At 43.4% G+C, this 25,546-nt stretch overlaps 2 protein-coding genes across 4 annotated transcripts in view; one reads left to right on the plus strand and one right to left on the minus strand.

Annotated features, from left to right (window-relative positions):
- Positions 1–18: 18 nt before the first annotated feature.
- On the plus strand, positions 19–20,801 carry LOC118391114 (mitochondrial fission factor homolog B-like). 3 transcript variants are annotated; one of them, XM_035782144.2, is made up of 8 exons: positions 19–345; positions 1,157–1,375; positions 3,249–3,388; positions 6,988–7,079; positions 7,888–8,073; positions 9,855–9,929; positions 10,078–10,150; positions 19,319–20,801. In XM_035782144.2, exons 2-8 carry the CDS (start codon positions 1,165–1,167, stop codon positions 19,448–19,450), a joined length of 909 nt encoding a protein of 302 aa, XP_035638037.1. In that variant the 5' UTR covers positions 19–345; positions 1,157–1,164; the 3' UTR covers positions 19,451–20,801. The 3 variants fall into 3 exon arrangements, with proteins under 3 accessions (XP_035638037.1, XP_035638038.1, XP_052313793.1); XM_035782145.2 differs by having other exon boundaries at positions 1,160–1,375; XM_052457833.1 differs by lacking the exon at positions 7,888–8,073 and having other exon boundaries at positions 23–345.
- Positions 20,802–21,613: 812 nt separating this feature from the next.
- Positions 21,614–25,546, minus strand: part of LOC118391115 (angiomotin) — a 51,768-nt gene continuing 47,835 nt past the window's right edge. The window contains 1 exon segment of the mRNA XM_035782146.2: positions 21,614–25,415. Within this exon segment, the coding sequence (XP_035638039.2) occupies positions 25,300–25,415 (116 nt within the window). The 3' untranslated portion in view covers positions 21,614–25,299.

Here is a 25,546-nt window from a genome sequence, read left to right on the forward strand (position 1 = left end):
CGCACAGTAGGTGGCGGCATGCACGACAATTTTGCAAACGCAATGATACCGAAGAAGGTCGTTAGTAGGGTAGCCAGCTAGCTAATGTCAACTTTATAAAGTTTAGCTGCATAGCTTGCTAGTTCCCTACGCGTTTATCTAAATGTCTAGCCGCGTTGTTAAAGATAATGTCAAATTGCTGCTGACAACTTCTTGATAGTTGACCAACTTATTTGGCTATCAGCTTTACTCCAGCTAACTTTAGCCTCTAACTAGGTCGCTTGCATTCTAACTGACAAGCTAGCTAGCAAAGCTACTCGCTAATTTAGCTGGCCAAAGATCTCTGCCCTGCAAGTTACTCCTCAGGTCTGTCATCGTTCTTGCTAGATATATCTTACATGTATTTTATTTTACTGTAGAAAGTGTGATGACGACAGGGCAATGTTCAAAGTATGATGACGAAAAACTATGAATAACGTTAGCCAGCTAAGCGTGCAATGACAAAGTAAATGGTAGGCTATCTCAACCAGGGAGGGTGGAGAACAATCAACACCTTTCTTTGTGTGTGAATTTCAAAAACAAATATTCTGATTTATATCTACACAAAAATCTGCAATTCTCAAAATAGTGTGGATTGTTCTTTACTCTACCCTGATTCAGAACTATTTTCATTGTCATGGCATTCTTGGTTTCATAGAGCAGTTGAAGACAAACTGCACAGACAACCGGTATAGTAAGTTTAAATGTAATTTTATTAAGCATTCTGTGATGTAAGCAAAATGTACATGATTTGCAGGCATTGCTTTAAAGCGGTATATACCAATTCATTGTGTATTACAGCCTGATTAATCAGACAACTAGCCACCTAGGTACGCTGTTCTCACATTAATTGAATTGAGTTGCCTGCCATCTGCAATGATTTGACAGGCCGCTAGCCAATTAAACTCAAAGATTTTACGATGGAGTTGGGCAGACTGGATTTATGCGCCCAAAGAATAACACAAGATAGTTCCAGCTAATCCACACTGCATGAAAATTAACCTACTAACATTTGACTAATCCTGTTGCCTAATCAGCTAACTACATCCAAGTATAGTCTTACAGGGGTAGTATAGGCTTGTCAAAGATGCACTGTGACTGACTTCAGAAGTTGTAACACATTTTGATCTTAAAACAGCAGCTGCCATGGCCTCTTCGGAGTTTCGGGGTGACGTTTCCCAGGTGCGCAGCGGCCGTGACACCATCTTCTCTGAGGCCATCAACCAGAAGATGCGTGTCCCCGACCGGCTGAGAGTAGGGCCAGGCATGGGACAGAGATGGGAAGAGGAGAGGCAGGAGTGTGCTGACTGTCCCGCTTCTTACAGCATGCACATCCCAGACAGGCTGTCTCTCACAGGTGGGGACATGGCTGGTCTGGAGATGGGCCTATTGATAAAGACAAAACAGGAGGCATTTATATGGCTTCAGTTCAAATCAAAATAAAATTGTATTTGTCACGTGTCGAATACAGCAGGTGTAGACCTTAAAGTTAAATGCTTACTTACAAGCCCTTAATTAGGGATAGGCGGGATGCAAATGTCTCAACTGGCCAATTGGCAGGGAAAATGCAGAGCGCCAGATTAAAATAAAATACTATAAAATTCAAGCTTTCATTAAATCACACATGTAAGATACTCAATAAAAGCTACACTCGCTGTGAATCCAGCCAACATGTCAGATTTTAAAAATGCTTTTCGGCGAAAGCATAAGAAGCTATTATCTGATAGCCTGCACCATCTGCACCAGCAGTAAACAAAGGAGTTAGCATATTTCAACCCTGCAGGCGCTACACAAAACGCTGAAATAAAATATAAAACATGCATTACCTTTGACGAGCTTCTTTTGTTGGCACTCCAATATGTCCCATAAACATCACAATTTGTCCTTTTGTTCGATTAATTCCGTCCATATATATCCAAAATGTCCATTTATAAAGCGCGTTTGATCCAGAAAAAAACAGCTTACAAAAAACGCAACGTCACTAACAAAATATTTCAAAAGTTGCCTATAAACTTTGCTAAACTACTTTCGTAATATAACTTTAGGTATTTTTTAAAGTTCAACACAGGAAATAAAACAAACAACTCACAAAAGTGTACCCAGTTCCGAGTTGGCCTACTTCTTCATTGCACAAAGGAATAACCTCAACCAAATTCCAAAGACTGGTGACATCCAGTGGAAGCGGTAGGAACTGAAAACAGGTTCCTACGAAATATCCCTTGGCAATAACAAGGCAGGGAACAGGTAACAAAAAACAGTTAGTCCTCTGGGTTTTGCCTGTTATACTCAGACATGATTCAAACAGTTTTAGAAACTTCAGAGTGTTTTCTATCCAAATCTATGAATAATATGCATATATTATATTCTTGGCCTGAGAAGCAGAAAGTTGAAATTGGGCACGCTATTTATCCAAAAGTTAAAATTCTGCCCCCTAGCCCCAAGAGGTTTTAACCAACAATGTAGTTTTAAGAAAAATAAGTGTTAAGTAAAATAGATACAAAAATAAAAGTAACAATTAATTAAAGAGCAGCATTAAAATAACAGTAGCGAGGCTATATACAGGGGGTACCGGTACAGAGTCAATGTGCGGTTAGTTGAGGTAATATGTACATGGGGGGCAATGCAATGCAAATGGTTTGGGTAGCAATTTGATTAGCTGTTCAGGAGTCTTATGGCTTGTTAAGAAGCCTTTTGGACCTAGACATGGAGCTCCGGTACCACTTGCCGTGCGGTAGCAGAGAGAACAGTCTTTTACCATTTTTAGGGTCTTCCTCTGACACCGCCTGGTATAGAGGTCCTGGATGGCAGGAAGCTTGGCCCCAGTGATGTTCTGGGCTGTACGCACTACCCTCTGTCGTGCGGTCGGAGGCTGAGCAGTTGCCATACCAGGCATTGCTGCAACCATGGTGCAGCTCTATAACTTTGAGTCTCTGAGGACCCATGCCAAATCTTTTGTCTCCTGAGGGCGAATAGGATTTGTCACGACTGTCTTGGTGTGTTTGGACCGTGATAGTTTATTGGTGATGTGCACACCAAGGAACTTGAAGTAGAGTTGCAATAGAATGAAGACGGGTCAGAAGAAAAACTCCTTTAGCCATTTAACAATGCTGGTCTAAAATGCTCTGTTTTTTTCATTATTCTTTCAGGATTTGAGTCAAAGCAATAATGGGATCTGTGTGTGAGTCCCTATCATATCTCAGTGTTCTTATATCTTTGTGACTTACTAATAGATGCCCCGGACATGAGCCCCCATCCACTGTTCACGTCATCCAAGCCAGGCTCAGCCCTCCCTCTGGGGCCTGCATGGGAGGCACAGCAGCACAGTGCCTGGAACAGAGAAAGAGACCCCTACACGAGGGAACCAGTGCAGGTATGTGAGAGTGGAGACTGGACCTTTTCTTTGGGAATGAGTTATCTGACAATAATTGGATAAGTGTAGTGTCACTGATACATTTAGTGTCAAGCCATTGCTCTGTGTCATTCTTTAAAGTGTTCAGAGTCATGCTTGGGGATAGCATTTGAGGAGATTCAATATGCAGGCACTACCTGGATTGAAACATTCCCAGCAGCTTCCATCTGGACCTATCCTCACCATCGAACTCAGGGATGGCCAACTTTGATGGGGGTGGGGGCCACCAAAAAGATCTGGATTCAACACGGGGGGCCGCAGTGGCTTTCGGTTCTATTCATACCTATATCTATACCTAAACATTGTCAGCCGGCACTAGCCTTTTGGTGGGCCTAAGCAAAATTAAACGTTTTAGTTAATTTCATGCAATTGTACACATTTTGCCATCGGGTGGAGAGAAATGTTTGCCTGAGAATGACTAACAAAATCAAGGGAGCCCCCGTTTGGTATTTCAACCATGATTACTACAAGTTTAGCTGGCCTCAAGATCAATTTACAATCTAAAAATGTTTGCTGACATGGGCTAATTGAGTGACTGACATAACAAGAGAAACTGCTGATGCACAACCACATTTCTAAATTGCAACTTGTGTATTCTGCTCTTTTACCTGACGGAGTCCCACCTCCCCCAAAAGAGATTTGCAGGGATGCAAACTAGTCACCTTTTTGGCGAAATACGCCGTTTTGAATCCAAAATAGGTGACTTACGTGATTCGTGTAGAATCGTGCAACTGGAATTTGGAAAGTTTGAGGTGAGGGAGAAAATGTGGTGGAACAAGTATTTTTAGCATTGTTAAGCATCTTGCTACAGTAGCTGGATAGAATTCTCCGTTAGCTAGCCAGAGATATGTTGAGCCACATTAGCCAACATAACTGATCAAATAATTGAGTTTATGGAGTGAAAATTAGCTGGCTAATAACGTCAGACAGCTAACGTTACAACATCAGATGAGCTAACGTTAGTAACCTAACCATTCGCTATAGTATTAACTGGTATACAACTCCTTGTCGTTCCTCAAGTTATAATGCGTTAGTTGCTTACTGGACCCTGGCAATCTGTGTGAAATTTTAACGAACTGTTTTCAAATCAAATTATATTAGTCACATGCGCCGAATAAAACAGCAACCAGTGAAGTGCTTACTTACGAGCCCCTAACTGACAAAACAGTTAAAAAAGGACAAGAATAAGAAATAAAAGTAACAAGTAATTAAGGAGCAGCAGTAAAATAACAATAGCGAGACTATATACAGGGGGGTACCGGTACAGAGTCAATGTGTGGGGGCACCGGTTAGTTAAGGTAATATGTACATGTAGGTAGAGTTATTAAAGTGACTGTGCATGGATAACAACAGAGTGGCAGCCGTGTAAAAGCAAAAAAAGGGGGGGGGGGGTTACAATGCAAATAGTCTAGGTAGACATTTGATTAGATGTTCAAGAGTCTTATGGCTTCGGGTAGAAGCTGTTTAGAAGCCTCTTGGACCTAGACTTGGAGCTCCGGTACCGCTTGCCGTTCGGTAGCAGTGAAAACCGACTATGACTAGGGTGGCTGGAGCTTTGACAATTTTAGGGCCTTCCTCTGACACCGCCTGGTATAGAGGTCCTGGATGGCAGGAAGCTTGGCCCTGTTGGGGCGGTATGCAAATTGGAGTGGGTCTAGGGTTAATGGTGTTTATGTGAGCCATGAGCAGCCTTTCAAAGCACTTCATGGCTACAGACGTGAGTGCTACGTGTCGGTAGTTGTTTAGGCAGGTTACCTTAGTGTTCTTTGGCACAGGCACTATGGTGGTTTGCTTAAAACATGTTGGTATTACAGACTCGGACAGGGAGGGGTTGAAAATGTCAGTGAAGACACTTGCCAGTTGGTCAGCGTATGCTCGCAGTACACGTCCTGGCTATCCGTCTGGCCCTGCGGCCTTGTGAATGGTGATCAGTTTTAACGCTCTTACTCACATTGGGGCCGGACAGCGTGATAAGTATTTCGGAACAGCTGGTGCTCTCATGTATGTTTCAGTGTTATTTGCCTTGAAGCAAGCATAGAAGTAGTTTAGCTCATCTGTTAGGCTTGTGTCACTGGGCAGCTCTTTGCTGTGCTTCCCTTTGTAGATTGTAATGGTTTGCAAGCCCTGCCACATCCAACGAGCGTCAGAGCCGGTGTAGTACGATTCGATCTTAGTCCTGTATTGATGCTTTGCCTGTTTGATGGTAAGTCGGAGGGCACAGCAAGCTTCCGGGTTAGAGTCCTGCTCCTTGAAAGCGGCAGCTCTAGCCTTTAGCTCAGTGTGGATGTTGCCTGTAATCCATGGCTTCTGGTTGGGGTATGTACGTACGGTCACTTTGGGGACGATGTCATCGATGCACTTATTGATTAAGCCAATGACTGATGTGGAGTACCCCTCAATGCCATTGGAGGAATCCCGGATCATATTCCAGTCTGTGCTAGAAAAACAGTCATGTAGCGTAGCATCTGCTTCATCTGACCACTTTTTTATTGATCTCGTCACTGGTGCTTCCCGCTTTCATTTTTGATTGTAAGCAGGAATCAAGAGGATAGAATTATGGTCAGATTTGCCAAATGGAGGGTGAGGGAGAGCTTTGTATGCGCCTCTGTACGTGGAGTAAAAGTGATCGAGTTATTTTTTTGGGGTTGCACATTTAACATACTGAAAGAAAGTTGGTAAAACTGATTTAAGTTTCCCTGCATTAAAGTCCCCAGCTACTAGGAGTGCTGCCTCTGGGTGAGCGTTTTCTTGTTTGCTTATGGCGGAATACAGCTCATTCAATGCTGTCTTAGTGCCAGCCTCTGACTGTGGTGGTATGTAAATAGCTACGAAAAATACAGATAAATTCTCTAGGCAGGTAGTGTGGTCTACAGTTTATCATGAGATACTCTACCTCAGGCGAGCAATAGCTCGAGACTTTCTTAGATATCGTGCACCAGCTGTTATTTACAAAAATACATAGTCCGCCTCCCCTTGTCTTACCAGACGCCGCTGTTCTATCCTGCCGGTGCAGCGTATAACCAGCCAGCTGTATGTTGATAGTGGCGTTGTTCAGTCACGTCAATGAAGCATAAGATATTACAGTTTTGAATGTCCCGTTGGTAGTTTAATCTTCTGTGTGTGTCATCTATTTTATTGTCCAAAGATTGCACGTTTGCTAGCAGAAGGAAGGAAGTGGGGGTTTATTCGATCACCTACGAATTCCCTCTACAGTATGTGGTTAATTTTCAGAATGAGAGAATTAGGTGAAACGTAGGCGTTGCTTGTTAAACAATTGGATTCAGGGATTAAGTGTAGCTGGGCCTGGCTTAAGCTGGATGCCACTATAGAGTTGAAAGGAACACCATTCACCCTCCCTCTTTTTCAATACAGTGGATAAAAAGGGGTATCCCAGGTGTACTTTGCATGTTTCAGTGCAAAAAAAAGTGTCACCTTTTTGGGCCCTCACCAGTTTGCATCCCTGGATTTGGAAATTGATCCGCAGGCCTACCAAAGGGGGCCACCAGTTACCCATCTCTTCCTTATTGAACTCATGTTACTCTTTCTCTCTTCTGTGACAGAGTCCACTGCGTAGGTCCTACAGTGACCAGGCTTTTGGCAGGAGCAACCCTGGCACCCCCACCTGCAAACAGACACCGCACACCCCTATCTCGTAAGTACAAGGCACATTGGATTAAACACTTCTTTAACTCCTTTTAAATGTCACCATAGAGATCCATCTCTTTCCTTGGACCAGACTGAGTGGCTTATTACATTTACATTTGTCATTTAGTAGAACCTCTTATCCAGAGCGACTTACAGGAGAATTTAGGGTTAAGTGCCTTGCTCAAGGGCACATCGACAGATTTTTCACCTCGTTGGCTCGGGGATTCAAACCAGCGGTCTTCTGGTTACTGGCCCAACGCTCTTAGCCGCTAGGCTACCTGCCTCTCTGCATGCTCCTCTGCCCAGTGAGGTGGTTACATGTACAACGCTTCCTCAAAAGTGGAGAAAAAAAGCTAAAAAAAAACACATTACAAAAAGCTCCCAAAACACATGTTTTCAGAACACTTCACTTTGAAGCATGATTTTTGTTGGTTTTCATCACCTTGTGGACGAGACAACTCGGCCATATGTAACCAGAGTAGCACAAATTACTTCAAAATTCTTTCAACACCTGGAACATTTCAGAAAGACACAAAGGGGAAGTTGCATTGTTGGCTTGGGACACTACATTCTATTGACTTTGCGCTGCCTCAGGCCCCATGCAGCGTTGTCCTCCTATTCGTCACCTGTGTTTCCTGTGTTTCCAGCAGAGGGAGACACATTGGTTTCTCTGATCTCTAGCCTCTCCTTACATGTAGGTTATATTGGAGGCAACGTGAAGTTGTGGCGTTGTCACTATGCTTGGTAAGTGTTGTGCCCCTCTGTCTGTCTTGGTGACCCAACCCACCCCCACCCCTCACTTGTGCCTGTTGTAGTTGCGGCGGTGCAGGATGCCCCCCTCAGCGCTCCTCTACTGCTGCTGCAGACACCCTGCCCATGCCCCTGGGGCTCCCTGCCACCTTACCCAGCCTCCTGTCCCCACAGACCATGCTGCAGGCTGCCAAGGAACTGGGCCAGCAGGCCTCACAGTGCCTTCTGCAGACTGTCACTCAGAAATACAGGTTAGGGGTCCTACCTTCTCCGACCTGAGTGACCCCTGCATACCCAAACAGAAATCTTAACAAATGGCACCTAACCTCCTTCCATTTCTTCCTTGGGCTTGCATTTATGTCCTTACACTACTAGTTCTAACTTTCTTGGCAAAGCTTTTGCCTCAAAGGATTCATTCTTGACTACAGGATCACTTCCTTTACTCACAACTTAGGTTGAAATCATACTATTTTTATTTGACCTTTTATTTTACTAGGCAAGTCAGTTAAGAACAAATTATTATTTACAATGACGGCCTAGGAACAGTGGGTTAACTGCTCTAACCACGCTTGCTTATTAGCCCTTTCCAACGATGCAGAGTAAAAAACAAGAAGATAAGGTATTTGAGGTAGATCTGGACGTAAAGTGACTAGGAATCATGATATATAATAATAATGAGTAAAATGGTGTCTGTATTTACAGTACCAGTCAAATGTTGACACCTACTCATTCAAGGGTTTTTCTTTAATTTTTTATTTTCTACATTGTAGAATAATAGTGAAGACATCAAAACTATGAAATAATACATATGGAATCATGTAGTAACAAAAACTATAAAATATATTTTTGATTGAACATTTATTTGGTTACTACATCATTCCATATGTGCTATTTCATAGTTTTGATGTCTTCACTATTCTACAATGTAGAAAGAAAAACTGGAAGGAGTAGGTGTCAACTTTTGACTGGTACTGTATATAATGTACAAAATATTAAGAACATCCTAATATTAATTTGCCCCCCCAGTTTTGCCCTCAGAACAGCCTCAATTTGTCAGGACATGGACTCTACAAGGTGTCAAGCGTTCCACAGGGATACTGGCCCATGTTGACTCCAATGCTTCCCACAGCTGTCAAGTTGGCTGAATGTCCATTGGGTGGTGGACCATTCTTGATACGCACGGGAAACTGTTGAGTGTGAAAAACCCAGCAGCGTTGCAGTTCTTGACACAAACCGGTGCGCCTGGCACTTACTACCATACCTCGTTCAAAGGCACGCCAATATTTTGTCTTGCCCATTCACCCTCTGAATGACACACATACACAATCCGTCTCAAGGCTTAACAATTCCTTTCACCTGGTCAATCTGTGTAATGGAAAGAGCACAGTCTATGACTAGGGTGGCTGGAGTCTTTGACAATTTTTCAGACCTTCTTCTTACCCCGCCTGATATTAGAGGTCCTGGAAGGCAAGGGAGCTCTGCCCCAGTGATGTACAGGGCCATCCACACCACCCTCTGTAGCGCTTTGCGGTCGAGGGAGGTGCATTTGCCATAGCAAGTGGTGATGCAGCCAGTCAAGGTGTAGCACTTAATGAGAATCCAAGGGCCCATGCCAAATCTTTTCAGCCACCTGAGGGGGAAGAGGCGCTGTCGTGCCCACTTCATTAATATGCGGGTCTGTGTGGACCATGTTAAGTCCTTAGAGATGAACTGTCCCGTCCCTCTGCACTCTAAACTCTGCATGCTGCTTCTCCCTGCTTTGCTCTTGCTTCGGGTAGAAGTTGCCAGTTGGCACACATCTTGGATCAGCCCATTGTACCCTAATCCTAACCTTAGCCTTTACAGGCAACAATGGAAAACTGATCTTAGATCAGCATCCATGGGACAACTTCATCTTACTACTGCTTTGTGCTGTCTTTTGTTGCCCACTTCTGGTTGTTTTTCCTCATGCTGGATCCTTCCCTGTTGTTCTTCTATCTGCCTTGTGTTGAAAGCCCCTTTGCAGACTGTGGTCTCTCTCCCTGGTTTAAAGGTTCAGCTCTCCTGAACACCCAACTACTGCTGTGGTTGAGGAGCCCCCTGTGTATGTCGAAACAGACAGGAAAAGGTGACAAGTTCTGGCAAACCATTGGCATTTCCTATTATTGGGCTTGTTTTGTGGTACCAACAACACTTTTCTGAAGCCTAAAGCATTGAAGTGTGGGTGTGTGTGCACATGCACCATTTACCTTTATCCCTGTTTGTGCGGTTGGCAGTGCCATGCAGGACTCCTGGATGAGCCCAGATGAGGGATGTGCAGCTGTGGAATTCATCGTACTTAGGAGACAGGTAAGCAGGCTAATAACCCCTCTCGTGGGTGAAAAGAGACAATGAGCTACTTTTGCCTTCCATTGAACGTCTGAATGACACTGTCTGATTGACACCTGCATGTGAACTAGTCTACCTTATAGGATAATGCAAAATCAATATAATATAAATTGATTTGGAAAGTTAAGGGGAAGCTATAGAGACAGCTGTGATATAGGCCTAGGCTATATGAAGATGAAATTGACAACCATTTGAAAATAGGCCGGCCTTCATTTTTATTTGATTAATTATTTTATCTAAGAGTAGGCTATACTCTGGCGGATATTTCACTGTTTTTTTGTCTTTCGCGCATCTCGACAGACAACTTGCCTATCTCTTCCCCCTCTCTCTTAAATGAGGACCATGTAAACTCAGCAAAAAAAGAAACGTTCCTTTTTCATGACCCTGTCTTTTAAAAGATAATTAGTAAATATCCAAATAACTTCAGATCTTCATTGTAAACACCGTTTCACATGCTTGTCCAATAATGAACTATAAACAATTAATGAACATGCACCTGTGGAACAGTCGTTAAGACACTAACAGCTTACAGACAGTAGGCAATGAAGGTCACAGTTATGAAAACTTAGGACACAGAGGCCTTTCTACGGACTCTGAAAAACACCAAAAGAAAGATGCCCAGGGTCCCTGCTCATCTGCGTGAACGTGCCTTAGGCATGCTGCATGAGGACTGTAGATGTGGCCAAGGTAATAAATTGCAATGTCCGTACTGTGAGACGCCTGAGACAGGATGGACAGTTCATCGTCCTCGCAGTGGCAGACCACGTGTAACAACACCTGCATAGGATCAGTACATCCGAACATCACACCTGCGGGACATGATGGCAACAACAACTGCCCGAGTTACACCAGGAACGCACAATCCTTCCATCAGTGTTCAGACTGTCCGCAATAGGCTGAGAGAGGCTGGACTGAGGGTTGGAGGCCTGTTGTAAGGCAGGTCCTCACCAGACATCACCGGCAACAACGTCGCTGGACCAGACAGAACTGGCAAAAAGTGCTCTTCATTGACTAGTCACAGTTTTGTCTCACCGGGGGTGATGGTCGGATTCATACTTATCGTTGAAGGAATGAGCGTTACACTGAGGCCTGTACTCTGGAGCAGGACCGATTTGGAGGTGGTGGGTCCGTCATGGTCTAGGGGCTTTGTGTCACAGCATCATCAGACTGAGCTTGTTGTCATTGCAGGCAATCTCAACGCTGTGCGTTACAGGGAAGACATCCTCCTCCCTCATGAGCTACCCTTCCTGCAGGCTTATCCTTAATATATGCCATTTAGCATAGCACAGTTGGTAGAGCATGGCGCTTGTAACGCCAGGGTAGTGGGTTCGATTCCCGGGACCACCCATACGTAGAATGTATGCACACATGACTAAGTAAGTCGCTCTGGATAAAAGCGTCTGCTAAATGGCATATATTATTATTATTATTATTATTATATTAACTGGCAAATCTGGTGCAGTCCACTACAGTACTCAATGGAGCTGATGGCCACACCAGATACTGACTGTTACTTTTGATTTTGACTCCCCCTTTGTTCAGGGACACATTTTTCCATTTCTGTTAGTCAGTCTGTGGAATTTGTTCAGTTTGTCTCAGCTGTTTAATCTTATGTTCATGCAAGTATTTACACATGTTTGCTGAAAATAAATGCAGTTAACAGTGAGAGGGCTTGTTTTTTTCCTTTTTTTATATATAGTGGGGCAAAAAAGTATTTAGTCAGCCACCAATTGTGCAAGTTCTCCCACTTAATTTTCATCATAGGTACACTTCAACTATGACAGACAAAATGAGAAGAAAAAAAATCACATTGTAGGATCTTTAATGAATTTATTTGCAAATTATGGTGGAAAATAAGTTGTTATATACCCTTTGTTGGCAATGACAGAGGTCAAATGTTTTCTGTAAGTCTTCAAGGTTTTCACACACTGTTGCTGGTATTTTGGCCCATTCCTCCATTCAGATCTCCTCTAGAGCAGTGATGTTTTGGGGCTGTTGCTGGGCAACAAGGACTTTCAACTCCCTCCAAAGATTTTCTATGGGGTTGAGATCTGGAGACTGGCTAGGCCACTCCAGGACCTTGAAATGCTTCTTACGAAGCCACTCCTTCGTTGCCCGGGCGGTGTGTTTGGGATGATTGTCATGCTGAAAGACCCAGCCACGTTTCATCTTCAATGCCCTTGCTGATGGAAGGAGGTTTTCACTCAAAATCTCACGATACATGGCCCCATTCATTCTTTCAATTACACGGATCAGTCGTCCTGGTCCCTTTGCAGAAAAACAGCCCCAAAGCATGATGTTTCCACCCCCATGCTTCACAGTAGGAATGGTGTTCTTTGGATGCAACTCAGCATTCTTTGTCCTCCAAACACGACGAGTTGTGTTTTTACCAAAAAGTTATATTTTGGTTTCATCTGACCATATGACATTCTCCCAATCTTCTTCTGGATCATCCAAATGCTCTCTAGCAAACTTCAGACGGGCCTGGACATGTACTGGCTTAAGCAGGGGGACACGTCTGGCACTGCAAGATTTGAGTCCCTGGCGGTGTAGTGTGTTACTGATGGTAGGCTTAGTTACTTTGGTCCCAGCTCTCTGCAGGTCATTCACTAGGTCCCCCCGTGTGGTTCTGGGATTTTTGCTCACCGTTCTTGTGATCATTTTGACCCCACGGGGTGAGATCTTGCGTGGAGCCCCAGATCGAGGGAGATTATCAGTGGTCTTGTATGTCTTCCATTTCCTAATAATTGCTCCCACAGTTGATTTCTTCAAACCAAGCTGCTTACCTATTGCCAGCCTGGTGCAGGTCTACAATTTTGTTTCTGGTGTCCTTTGACAGCTCTTTGGTCTTGGCCATAGTGGAGTTTGGAGTGTGACTGTTTGAGGTTGTGGACAGGTGTCTTTTATACTGATAAGATCGAACAGGTGCCATTAATACAGGTAACGAGTGGAGGACAGAGGAGCCTCTTAAAGAAGTTTACAGGTCTGTGAGAGACAAATCTTGCTTGTTTGTAGGTGACCAAATACTTACTTTCCACCATAACTTGCAAATAAATTCATTAAAAATCCTACAATGTGATTTTCAGATTTTCATTTTGTCTGTCATAGTTGAAGTGTACCTATGATGAAAATTACAGGCCGCTCATCTTTTTAAGTGGGAGAACTTGTACAATTGGTGGCTGACTAAATATTTTTTTTGCCCCCCTGTATATATCTCTTTATCAGTCAAAAGTTTGGACACCTACTCATTTTTACTATTTTCTACATTGTAGAATAATGATGAAGATATCAATTCTATGGAATCATGTATTAACCAATTTAAAAAAATCAAAATGTATTCAGTATTCAGCCTCAGAAATTGCAGCACAAATAAATGCTTCAGAGTTCAAGTATCAGACACATCTCAACATCAACTGTTCAGAGGAGAAAGCGTGAATCAGGCCTTCATGGTCAAATTGCTGCAAAGAAAACACAACTAAAGGACTCGCTTGGGCCAAGAACACGAGCAATGCACATTAGACCGGTGGAAATCTGTCCTTTTGGTCTGAGTCCAAATGTGAGATTTTGGGTTCTAACCGCCGTGTCTTTGTGAGATGCAGAGTAGGTAAATGGATGATCTCGTGTGGTTCCCACCGTGAAGCATGGAGGTGGTGGTGTGATGGTGCTTTGCTGGTGACACTGATTTACTTTGAATTCAAGGCACACTTAACCAGCATGGCTACCGCAGCATTCTGCAGTGATACGCCATCCCATCTGGTTTGCACTTAGTGGGACCATCATTTGTTTTTCAACAGCTATTTGACCAAGAATGAGATTGATGGCTATAAGGAAATTAGTCAATTGAAATAAATTCATTAGGCCCTGATCTGTGGCTTTCACATGACTGGGAATACAGTTATGCATCTGTTGGTCAATGATGCCTTAAAAAAAAAAAGTAGGAGCTTGGATCAGATAACCACTCTGTATCTGGTGTGACCACCATTTGCTTCATGCAGCTTGACACATCTCCTTTGCATAGAGTTGATCATGGTGTTGGTTGTGGCCTGTGGAATGTTGTCCCAGTCCTCTTCAATGGCTGTGCGAAGTTGCTGGATTTTAGCAGGAACTGGAACATGTGGTTGTACACGTCGATCCAGAGCATCCCAAACTTGCTCAATGGGTGACATGCCTGTGTGTACAGGCCATGGAAGAATTGGGACATTTTAAGCTTCTAAGAAGTGTGTGCAGATACTTGCGACATGGGGCCATGCATTATGCTGAAACATGAGGTGATAGCGGGAGATTTAACGGCATGACAATGGCCCTCAGGATCTCGTCACGGTATATATGTGCAAATAATCAAATCAAATCCAATTTTATTTGTCACATACACATAGTTGGCAGATGTTACTGCGAGTGTAGCGAAATGCTTGTGCTTCTAGTTCCGACAATGCAGTAATAACCAACAAGTAATCTAGCTAACAATTCCAAAACTACTACCTTATAGACAAGTGTAAGGGGATAAAGAATATGTACATAAAGATATATGAATGAGTGATGGTACAGAGCGGCAAAGGCAAGATACAGTAGATGGTATTGAGTACAGTATATACATATGAGATGAGTATGTAAACAAAGTGGCATAGTTAGTGGCTAGTGATACATGTATTACATAAGGATGCAGTAGATGATATAGAGTACAGTATATACGTATACATATGAGATGAATAATGTAGGGTATGTAAACATTATATTAGGTAGCATTGTTTAAAGTGGCTAGTGATATTTTACATTTCCCATCAATTCCCATTATTAAAGTGGCTGGATTTGAGTCAGTGTGTTGGCAGCAGCCACTCAATGTTAGTGGTGGCTGTTTTTCAGTCTCTCGGTCCCAGCTTTGATGCACCTGTACTGACCTCGCCTTCTGGATGATAGCGGGGTGAACAGGCAGTGGCTCGGGTGGTTGTTGTCCTTGATGATCTTTATGGCCTTCCTGTGACATCGGGTGGTGTAGGTGTCCTGGAGGGCAGGTAGTTTGCCCCCGGTGATGCGTTGTGCAGACCTCACTACCCTCTGCAGAGCCTTAAGGTTGTGGGCGGAGCAGTTGCCGTACCAGGTGGTGATACAGCCCGACAGGATGCTCTCGATTGTGCATCTGTAGAAGTTTGTGAGTGCTTTTGGTGACAAGCCGAATTTCTTCAGCCTCCTGAGGTTGAAGAGGCGCTGCTGCGCCTTCGTCACGATGCTGTCTGTGTGGGTGGACCAATTGTTTGTCTGTGATGTGTACGCCGAGGAACTTAACTTACTACCCTCTCCACTACTGTTCCATCGATGTGGATAGGGGGGTGTTCCCTTTGCTGTTTCCTGAAGTCCACAATCATCTCCTCAGTTTTGTTGACGTTGAGTGTGAGGTTATTTTCCTGACACCACACTCCGAGGGCCCTCACCTCCTCCCTGTAGGCCGTCTCGTCGTTGTTGGTAATCAAGCCTACCACTGTTGTGTCGTCCGCAAACTTGATGATTGAGTTGGAGGCGTGCGTGGCCATGCAGTCGTGGGTGAACAGGGAGTACAGGAGAGGGCTCAGAACGCACCCTTGTGGGGCCCCAGTGTTGAGGATCAGCGGGGTGGAGATGTTGTTGCCTACCCTCACGACCTGAATTGTGCCATCAATAAAATTAAATTGTAAGTTGACCATAACTTGTGTCTGCCCATACCATAACCCCACTGCCAACATGGGTCCATCTGGTCACAATGTAGACGTCAGCAAACCGCTTGTCCGCAAGACGCCATACAAGTGGCCTGCGGTTGTGAGGCTGGTTGGACGTACTGCCAAATTCTCTAAAATGACGGGAGGCGGCTCATGGTAGAGAAATGGCCATTTTAATTATCTGGCAAAAGCTCTGGTGGACATTCCTGCAGTCAGCATGCCAATTGCACCCTCCCTCAACTTGAGCTATCCGTGGCATTGAGTTCTTTGACAAAACTGAATTTTTGTGGCATTTTGGCCCCAGAACAAGGTGCACCTGTGTCATGATCATGCTGTTTAATCAGTTTATTGATATGCCACACCTGTTAGGTGGATGGATTATCTTGGCAAAGGAGAAATACTCACTAATAGGGATGTACACAAATTTGAACAAAATCTGAGATTAAGCTTTTTATGAGTATGGAACATTTCTGGGATCTTTTTCAGCTCATGAAACAGGACCAACATATTGTGTTGACATTTTTGTTCCATGTAGTTAGAAACTTTTGAGCAATTTAAAAAGCATCGATGAATCCTCTTGCTTGCTGAATTGCAATAAAATAGGTCAGTGTTGGCAATGAACTGGCAGGGAAGTTTGAATTGCGAAGGTGACATGTAGCTGTGGTGTAATGTAATCGCAAAGGCTAAATTAATACACTGCTCAAAAAAATAAAGGCAACACTAAAATAACACATCCTAGATTTGAATGAATGGAATATTATTTTTAAATACTTTTTTTCTTTACATAGTTGAATGTGCTGACAACAAAATCACACAAAAATTATCAATGGAAATCAAATTTATCAACCCATGGAGGTCTGAATTTGGAGTCACACTCAAAATTAAAGTGGAAAAACCACACTACAGGCTGATCCAACTTTGATGTAATGTCCTTAAAACAAGTCAAAATGAGGCTCAGTAGTGTGTGTGGCCTCCACGTGCCTGTATGACTCTCCCTACAACGCCTGGGCATGCTCATGATGAGGTGGTGGCTGGTCTCCTGAGGGATCTCCCAGACCTGGACTAAAGCATCCGCCAACTCCTGGACAGTCTGTGGTGCAACGTTGCGTTGGTGGATGGAGCGAGACATGATGTCCCAGATGTGCTCAATTGGATTCAGGTCTGGGGAACGGGCGGGCCAGTCCATAGCATCAATCCCTTCCTCTTGCAGGAACTGTTGACACACTCCAGCCACATGAGGTCTAGCATTGTCTTGCATTAGGAGGAGGCCAACCGCACCAGCATATGGTCTCACAAGGGGTCTGAGGATCTCATCTCGGTGGCAGTCAGGCTACCTCTGGCGAGCACATGGAGGGCTGTGCGGCCCCCCAAAGAAATGGCTCCACCATGACTGACCCACCGCTAAACCGGTCATGCTGGAGCATGTTGCAGGCAGCAGAATGTTCTCCACGGCGTCTCCAGACTGTCACGTCTGTCACATGTGCTCAGTGTGAACCTGCTTTCATCTGTGAAGAGCACAGGGCGCCAGTGGCGAATTTGCCAATCTTGGTGTTCTCTGGCAAATGAAAAACTTCCTGCACGGTGTTGGGCTGTAAGCACAACCCCCACCTGTGGACGTCGGTCCCTCATACCACCCTCATTGAGTCTTTCTGACCGTTTGAGCAGACACATGCACATTTGTGGCCTGCTGGAGGTATTTTTGCAGGGCTCTGGCAGTGCTCCTCCTGCTCCTCCTTGCACAAAAGCGGAGGTAGCGGTCCTGCTGCTGGGTTGTTGCCCTCCTACGGCCTCCTCCACGTCTCCTGATGTACTGGCCTGTCTCATGGTAGCGCCTCCATGCTCTGGACACTACGCTGACAGACACAGCAAACCTTCTTGCCACAGCTCGCATTGATGTGCCATCCTGGATGAGCTGCACTACCTGTGCCACTTGTGTGGGTTGTAGACTCCGTCTCATGCCACCACTAGAGTGAAAGCACCGCCAGCATTCAAAAGTGACCAAAACATCAGCCAGGAAGCATAGGAACTGAGAAGTGGTCTGTGGTCCCCACCTGCAGAACCACTCCTTTATTGGGAGTGTCTTGCCTATCATTTCCACCTGTTGTCTATTCTATTTGCACAACAGCATGTGACATTTATTGTCAATCAGTGTTGCTTCCTAAGTGGACAGTTTGATTTCACAGAAGTGTGATTGACTTGGAGTTACATTGTTGTTTAAGTGTTCCCTTTATTTTTTTGAGCAGTGTACATTGCTGCTCTGATGCATTGTAAAAATAAAACAGGCAGAAATGTATTTATTCATAAACACAACAAACTCAGACCTGTCAGTGGCAGGCTACCCTGTATTTTGTCGTATAAAAAATATTCTGCCAATATATCCAGTCATAAAATGTAGTAGGCTAGAAATTACATGAAATGTTTATATAGGCCTATATTAATTCATGATAGTATCTTATGTGTCTGGTAAGACATTAGGGGACTTGGTGAGTGACATCAGTAGCATCTTTAGGCTTAATTTAGGCCTGAATCTCTCGCGATAAACCTGTTTACTGTTAGTGCGGCCTTAAACCGAACCGAAACCGGCTGCGCGCATGCGCTATCGTGCATACATTTATTTTCACGCAGATCACGACACGCAGGTTAAAATATCAAAACAAACTCTGAACCAATGACATTAATTTGGGGACTGGTCGAAAAGCATTAAACATGTATGGCAATTTCGCTAGTTAGCTTGCACTTGTTAGCTAATTTGTCCTGGGATATAAACATTGAGTTGTCATTTTACCTGAAATGCACAAGCTCCTCTACTTCGCCAATTAATCCACACATAAAACGGCCAACCGAATCGTTTCTAGTCATCTCTTCGTTCCAGGCCTTTTCATCTTTGAACTTATATGGGGATTGGCATCTAAACTTTCATAGTATTACCACGACTACAGGCAAAACAGTTTGTCTTTCAATCACCCATGTTGTTATAGCCAATGAGGAGATGGCACGTGGGTTCCTGCTTCTATAAACTGATGAGGAAATGGGAGAGGCAGGACTTTCAACGTGATCTGCGTCAGAAATAGGGACTTCTATTTTAGCCCTTGGCATCGCAGTCGCTCGCAATAATTGAATAACATGGATTTCTAAATGTATTTTGCGACGCTCGCACACGCAACGTGTCCGGTCTGGTCAGAATGTTATGCTTTTGTTCCATCAATGCCATTATGATAGTGTAGCCTGTGTTCAACCAGTAGATGGAGCCATAACTTCAATATTTTCTTCTGGCCATTGAGTCACTAATGTTATGGAAACTTGTATGTTGCATTTCTGTAAGATGTCCTTTCTTGAGTCTCAGAAACTGAGGCCATCTTTACACTACGACAAATGTTGTGTATAAACAAAAAATAAATCTGTCACTTACAGTATAACAGATCAGCGCCTTTCTCGTGTCCAGGTGGTGAAGATGAGTCGTCGTCTGGCGGGTCTGGAGAAGCAGAACACTGAACGCAGACAGACTGAGCTGGTGCTCTTCTCCCTGCTCCTTTCTGCCTGCCTGCTCAACGGATGGCTCTGGATACGCAGATAACAGACAAGTCACTCAAATAGCCCACTCATCTGCTCTGCAACGCTACTTTGCTCAACTCTGCATTACACATCCACTCAGCTGGGTAGTTTGTCAGTGCACTTACTCTTACACACATGTTGGTGTTAGATGTTGAGCATGTATAGATCGCAATGGCCCATCTCCTTTCTTCCAAGGCCAGGGCCCAGATTCACTAAACACTTCTTACGCAAAAACTTAAGGTTCTTAAGAAGAAAAATATGTTCATAAGATAGTTTAAGTGTAATTCCTCAACAATATCTTCTTACAAATCTTCATTTCTTGGCAACTTATCTAGCTAGCAATGGCAATCATGTTAGCATGATTACTGCTCTAAAACATGTTATTGGGTTTAAGATTATCAATACTGAAACTTTCAGATGAAGTTTGTGAATTAAACTGCTTTCATGAGCTTTTTCTCGCACTGCCAAGAGTTTAGCTAACTTGGAATTAAGAACCAAATTTCTTCTTAAGGAGAAAGGGCACGAAAATGTCCAACAACCTTTTGAGGAATAACAACTTTCTTCAAGTCTATAGTTAAGGTTTTGTGAATCTGGGCCCCAGGAGAGGAAGCTATTTCAGCAACTGTTAAGGGTAGGGCCTTAGGACTATGATGATAAAATGATGTTGAGCATTAGTGGTGTGCATAGGTCACAAATATGGACTAAGTTGATTGTCAAGATGGATGCTGGCATATTTCAACATTATCAGGGATTGATCCATTTCATGTTTGCCTAAAGGATTGGCCATCTCTGACTTGAACAGCTATTGCTTACCACGGTTGGAGGTGGTGATAGGAAATGATAGTGTTACTGCGGAGGCTTCTATACTGTTGTCGTTGAGATGGATAATCCGATTTACGTCATAGGTCTGTCAAAACACAGCGTGTGTAAACTATACATTTCAATCTAGTTGTGTAACCACTGGTGGTGGAATGCCATGAGTCAGTTGGTAACTAGTCCAAAGTATCTAGTATACTATTATGGTATGATTTACTTGGAACTTTTCAGACTTAGAGAAGCCTAAATTGTAATCCGTTTCAGACAGTACATGTGTAATAAGGTCCTTCTGTAAGGCCTCTATTTAATCAAGACTAAAGTGAGACATGTCTGCGTTTGAATGCCTGCGACATGAAGTGCTTTGAAGTTGGCTGCCTCAGTGGCTTTGATCTTTTCCAGACCAGTTCATAATATGAAATGATATGTTTCTCAGAAGTCAAATGACATTAACCATGAATGTAAATTGAACACTAATTTATTACATGGGGTTTCTTGTTCTTTTTCCATTTTTGAAGTTGTACTGGGTTTACAATAAATTAAATATAATGTTGAGTGAGGTTTGTTTTGTCCGTTGGTTCTTTCACCTGCTTGAACCTCGTCTGGGGCCGTATTCATTACGTCGATTCTGTTGCAAACGGAACAGAAGTGTTTTTTTTTTCCATTGGAAAACTTCCGTTTGCTGTTAGGGTACGCATGTTTACTCCAATGGTTTGACATTTGCGTCGTTATTTCTAACATCGATAGTGCCTACACTTTCTTGCGCCGTTTGGAACTTCTAACACAGTAGGGATAATAAGGGAGTGGTTTGACACACGAGCAACTGCTCACACCGCTGAAACATCTGAGTGGTATTCATTATGCAGATTCTGATGCATGGGATTTGTCAGGTGTGGTTTCGTTGCATTTAATGGCAACAAGGTGCTTGTGGATTGACAGCTCAAATGCCGTTCCACCAAGACACTGCATTTCAATCCGATTAAATCTAGCCCATAGATTCTTAGATATCAAAGAAGTCATCTATTCTCTTTCCACTGCATGTTCCCCTCTAATCAGGGACTGATTTAGACCTGGGACAACAGGTGGGTACAATTATCAGGTAGGACAACTAGCAGGGCGGTGGGAGGCTCTTCGTGGAGGGTGTGATGTAAGCAAATACATTGAAAAGTCACCTGGTCCTAGAAAGATTTCCAGGGTTATCGAAACGTTACACCAGGGTAAGCCTACAGGGAACACAGCCCTTGAGTGTTTCTAAAATCCCCTATGGGGTAAAATGAATGGAACCGTTTGACTGCTAGGTTTTATAACTCTTACTGTGGTACTCTATACCAAATAAATACATGTAGTGTACATTATAAGAGGAAAATGCATAGAAAAGTCACATTGTATATTTATTTAACAAAATAAATGTAATACTAAACCAAGTAAACTCACTATCCGAAACATTTGGAAAGTCGTCAGGAGTACATAAATTACACCCCAAAAACGTTCAACCACAAATAAAAACGTCATGAAATGTTTGTTTTTTGTAAAACCAGATGGTTGACTAGAAATACAATTTAATTAAACATGAATGGCGATTGTACAGTAATGACATTGTCAAGCAGCATCTATTTTACAGACGTTGAAAGGCACAAATACTAGAAGATCTTGCATCTTTAAAAAATAAACATTCATTACTACCAGAGATTCCGGTAAACTCACCAACTCTGCTCTTGATTGACCAAAAACGTTAATACATAGTTTGATAATTATTCCCATCACCACACTGATAAGGCAGGTCTACAGGCTCACTGACTTAAACATGTAAATGCTAATCATCTGTTTTGACAGTAATGGGTACAGAACACCTTATGAAATTTGAAGCAAGACCCATGGACTGGCATTTGGGTGGGACCGCAAAGAGTTGCATATTGTGCTGTATGCTATCAGTACAGATTTTAAGGGGAACACCTTTGCTTTAAGAGTTGAATTAATGTATAAATGACATTTCTGAAGCTTCCGGTGCAGGTTGGTACAGTACTTGATAACGGGGACTTTGACATGACTGTTAGTAACACCATGAAAAAACATTTGATGCTCTCCCAATAAATTGAACATGAAATCCATTGGCCCTTTGAAAATGTAACCATTGAAAAGTGTCATTTTACAAACAGTAAAACAGAAAGTGCAACTGATAGCCATCCAAATGAGCCTTAGCAAGAAGCGTAAAATGAACACCAAAAAAAAAATGTATATATTAGGTGTTCAATCCCATAGTCCCCACCCAAGGTTCAGTCTCCAATCCCAGGGTCCATTGTCTATCCTGGACAAACAACTTGACACTACAAGGGGAGAAATTGCCCCCCCCGTGCTGGACATTTTTTATTTCTTAACACTATTTGTGCTTTTTATTCAGTTATGAAACTGACATACTGTACACTATATACAAAATTATGTGGACACCCCTTCAAATCAGTGGATTCGGCTATTTTAGCCACACCGTTTGCTGACAGGTGTATGAAATTGAGCACACAGCCATGCAATCTCCATAGACAAACATTGGCAGTAGAATTGCCTGACTGAAGAGCTCAGTGACTTTCAACATGGCACCGTCATAGGATGCCACCTTTCCAACAAGTCAGTTTGTCAAATTTCTGCCCCAGTCAACTGTAAGTGCTGTTATTGTGAAGTGGAAATGTCTAGGAACAACAATGGCTCAGCCGCGAAGTGGTAGGCCACACAAGCTCACAGAACTGCCAAGTGCTGAAGCGCGTAAAAAGTCTGTCCTTGGTTGTAACACTTACTACCAAGTTCCAAACTGCCTCTGGATGCAATGTCAGCACAAGAACTGTTCATTGGGAGCTTCATGAAATGGGTTTTCATGGCCAAGCAGCCGCACACAAGCCTAAGATGACTTTGCTCAATGCCAAGCAATGGCTAGAGTGGTGAATAGCTCGCCGCCATTGGACTCTGGAGCAATGGAAACGTGTTTTCTGAAGTGATGAATCACGCTTCACCATCTGGCAGTCGGACGGATGAATCTGGGTTTGGCGGATGCCAGGAGAACGCTACCTGCACCAATGTATAGTGCCAATTGTAAAGTTTGGTGGAGGAGGAATAATGGTCTGGGGTTGTTTTTTCATGGTTCGGGCTAGCCCCCTTAGTTCCAGTGAAGGGGAAATCTTAACGCTACAGCATACAATGACATTCTATACGATTCTGTGATTCCAACTTTGCGGCAACAGTTTAGGGAAGGCTCTTTCCTGTTTCAGCAAGACAATGCCCCTGTGCACAAAGCGAGGTACATACAGAAATGGTTTGTCAAAATTGATGTGGAAGAACTTGACTGGCCTGCACAGAGCCCTGACCTCAACCCCATGGAACACCAACTGCGAGCCAGACCTAATCGCCCAACATCAGTGTCCGACCTCACTAATGCTCTTGTGGATGAATGGAAGCAAATCCTCTCAGAAATGTTCCAACATCTAGTGGAAAGCCATCCCAGAAGAGTGGAGGCTGTTATAGCAGCAAAGGAGGGACCACCTCCATATTAATGCCCATGATTTTGGAATGAGATGTTCAACAAGCAGGTGTCCACATACTTTTGGTGATGTAGTGTACTTCTTTCAAACACTGGCCTAACTGCATCAGCCAGGTTGGAGAAATGTAGATACGTGGAGACAGTTTGTTCGAGCAGGTGAAGTAAAATTTTGTTTACAGATATTATTGGCCTCAGTGTTGTTGTTTTTTTTTTTATGTCCACTTAACCTATTGACATTAAAGACAATAGTGGAGTCAGGCTGGTGGAGTGTTTCTTTGGTCCCACATTTTTGTCTTTGGATTAAAAATGCTCACAACTGCTACCTAGATTGTTATATGGGTGGATATTTCAGTCACTGTTTGAAAGTTTGATGTGATATCATAGATATAACATTATCACATCAAGCCACAGACAAACTCATTCTGTTACCTTTGGTCAAAAGAAAGGGACATGTGCGGTTGTGAAACTGGCTTAGATTTCAACTGTTAACATCACCACATAGGCTGCGTTTAACCAGGCAGCCCAATTCCTATCTTTTGCCCAATCATTGGCAAAGGACCAGAATTGGGCTTCCTTTGTAAACAGAGCCATATAGTTTCATAAATACAATGTCAATCGGTGTAGAAAGACAGTTGATTACCAGATTGTCTGATCATTGCATAAACTAGTAGTTAAAATCCTAACGGACTATGTCAGGCCTAATATCATTTGAGGCAAGTCTGGGCAGAAGACCCTTTCAAACCCAGCATGACTGGAATGAAGGACACTTAACAGGTATAGTGGAGAACCTTAACTGATGCATAGGCACATCGGTGAACACCAAACCTCTTCTACTGCTGCACTTCAAAAGAGACAGACCCCATCCAGTGGGGTCACACAGGCAGCACATTGGACCACAGTAGAAATGTGAGTCTCGCTCCCCCAAGTTTTCCACTGTGACATGGGGGGCCGGTCCCCCAATACTTTAAACAGTGCATTGTGGTCCTTGGCTGGCAGTGCCATGTAACCGAATGGCTTCTAAAAACCTATTCCATTCAGTTCGGTTAAATGGTACACATGCCATACATACAGTATCTACAGGTTAAAATAATGTTTTGTAGTTTACAATATCACTGATTACCCAAGTGCCACGTCTAACATTGGTGAATAATGTACTGTTTACGACACATAAATAGATTACCTAAGTCAGACTTAACGTGAAAAAGTAAGTAGTGCAATAGATGCAACGTATGGTAGCCAATACATTTGGTCCAAGGAGGCTAGTTAACCAATAGCCTCCAGCAACACTGATTGCTCTGATGACACTAAAACTTCCCGAATCACAATCCGTACAGAGTATTGTTCATTAAAGCACATCTAAAAAAGTTGTGCATTTGAACACACTCTCGTCACTCTACAACTAGTTAAAAAACAAAAAAAGGAATCCTCCACCTATTTTGAAAGTGTGTGTCTGTGAATGTTTGTGTGTGTGTATTGATTATGCACAAACACATATCGTCCTCCTGTCCTGTGACCTATAGAGGACATGGTTCAGTTCAGATAAGAATCTCCACCATGTCATTGTCCTCCTGTTGAGGGGCTGATGTGGCCTGGGGGTGGGACTGCACCATGACACGCCTCTCCAGGGTACTGCTGTGGAACACTGGCACATCTACAGAAACACAGGGAGAAGTTTGGTCAACTGATCAAAGGGAACATCTACCCCCAAAACAAAGATTCAGCCTGTTCCCCAATCCCCATATAATGCACAACCTTTTACCAGAGCCACATAAGTAGTGCACT

Source organism: Oncorhynchus keta, chromosome 12, assembly GCF_023373465.1.
Source record: "Oncorhynchus keta strain PuntledgeMale-10-30-2019 chromosome 12, Oket_V2, whole genome shotgun sequence".
Classification (NCBI taxonomy): Eukaryota; Metazoa; Chordata; class Actinopteri; order Salmoniformes; family Salmonidae; genus Oncorhynchus; species Oncorhynchus keta.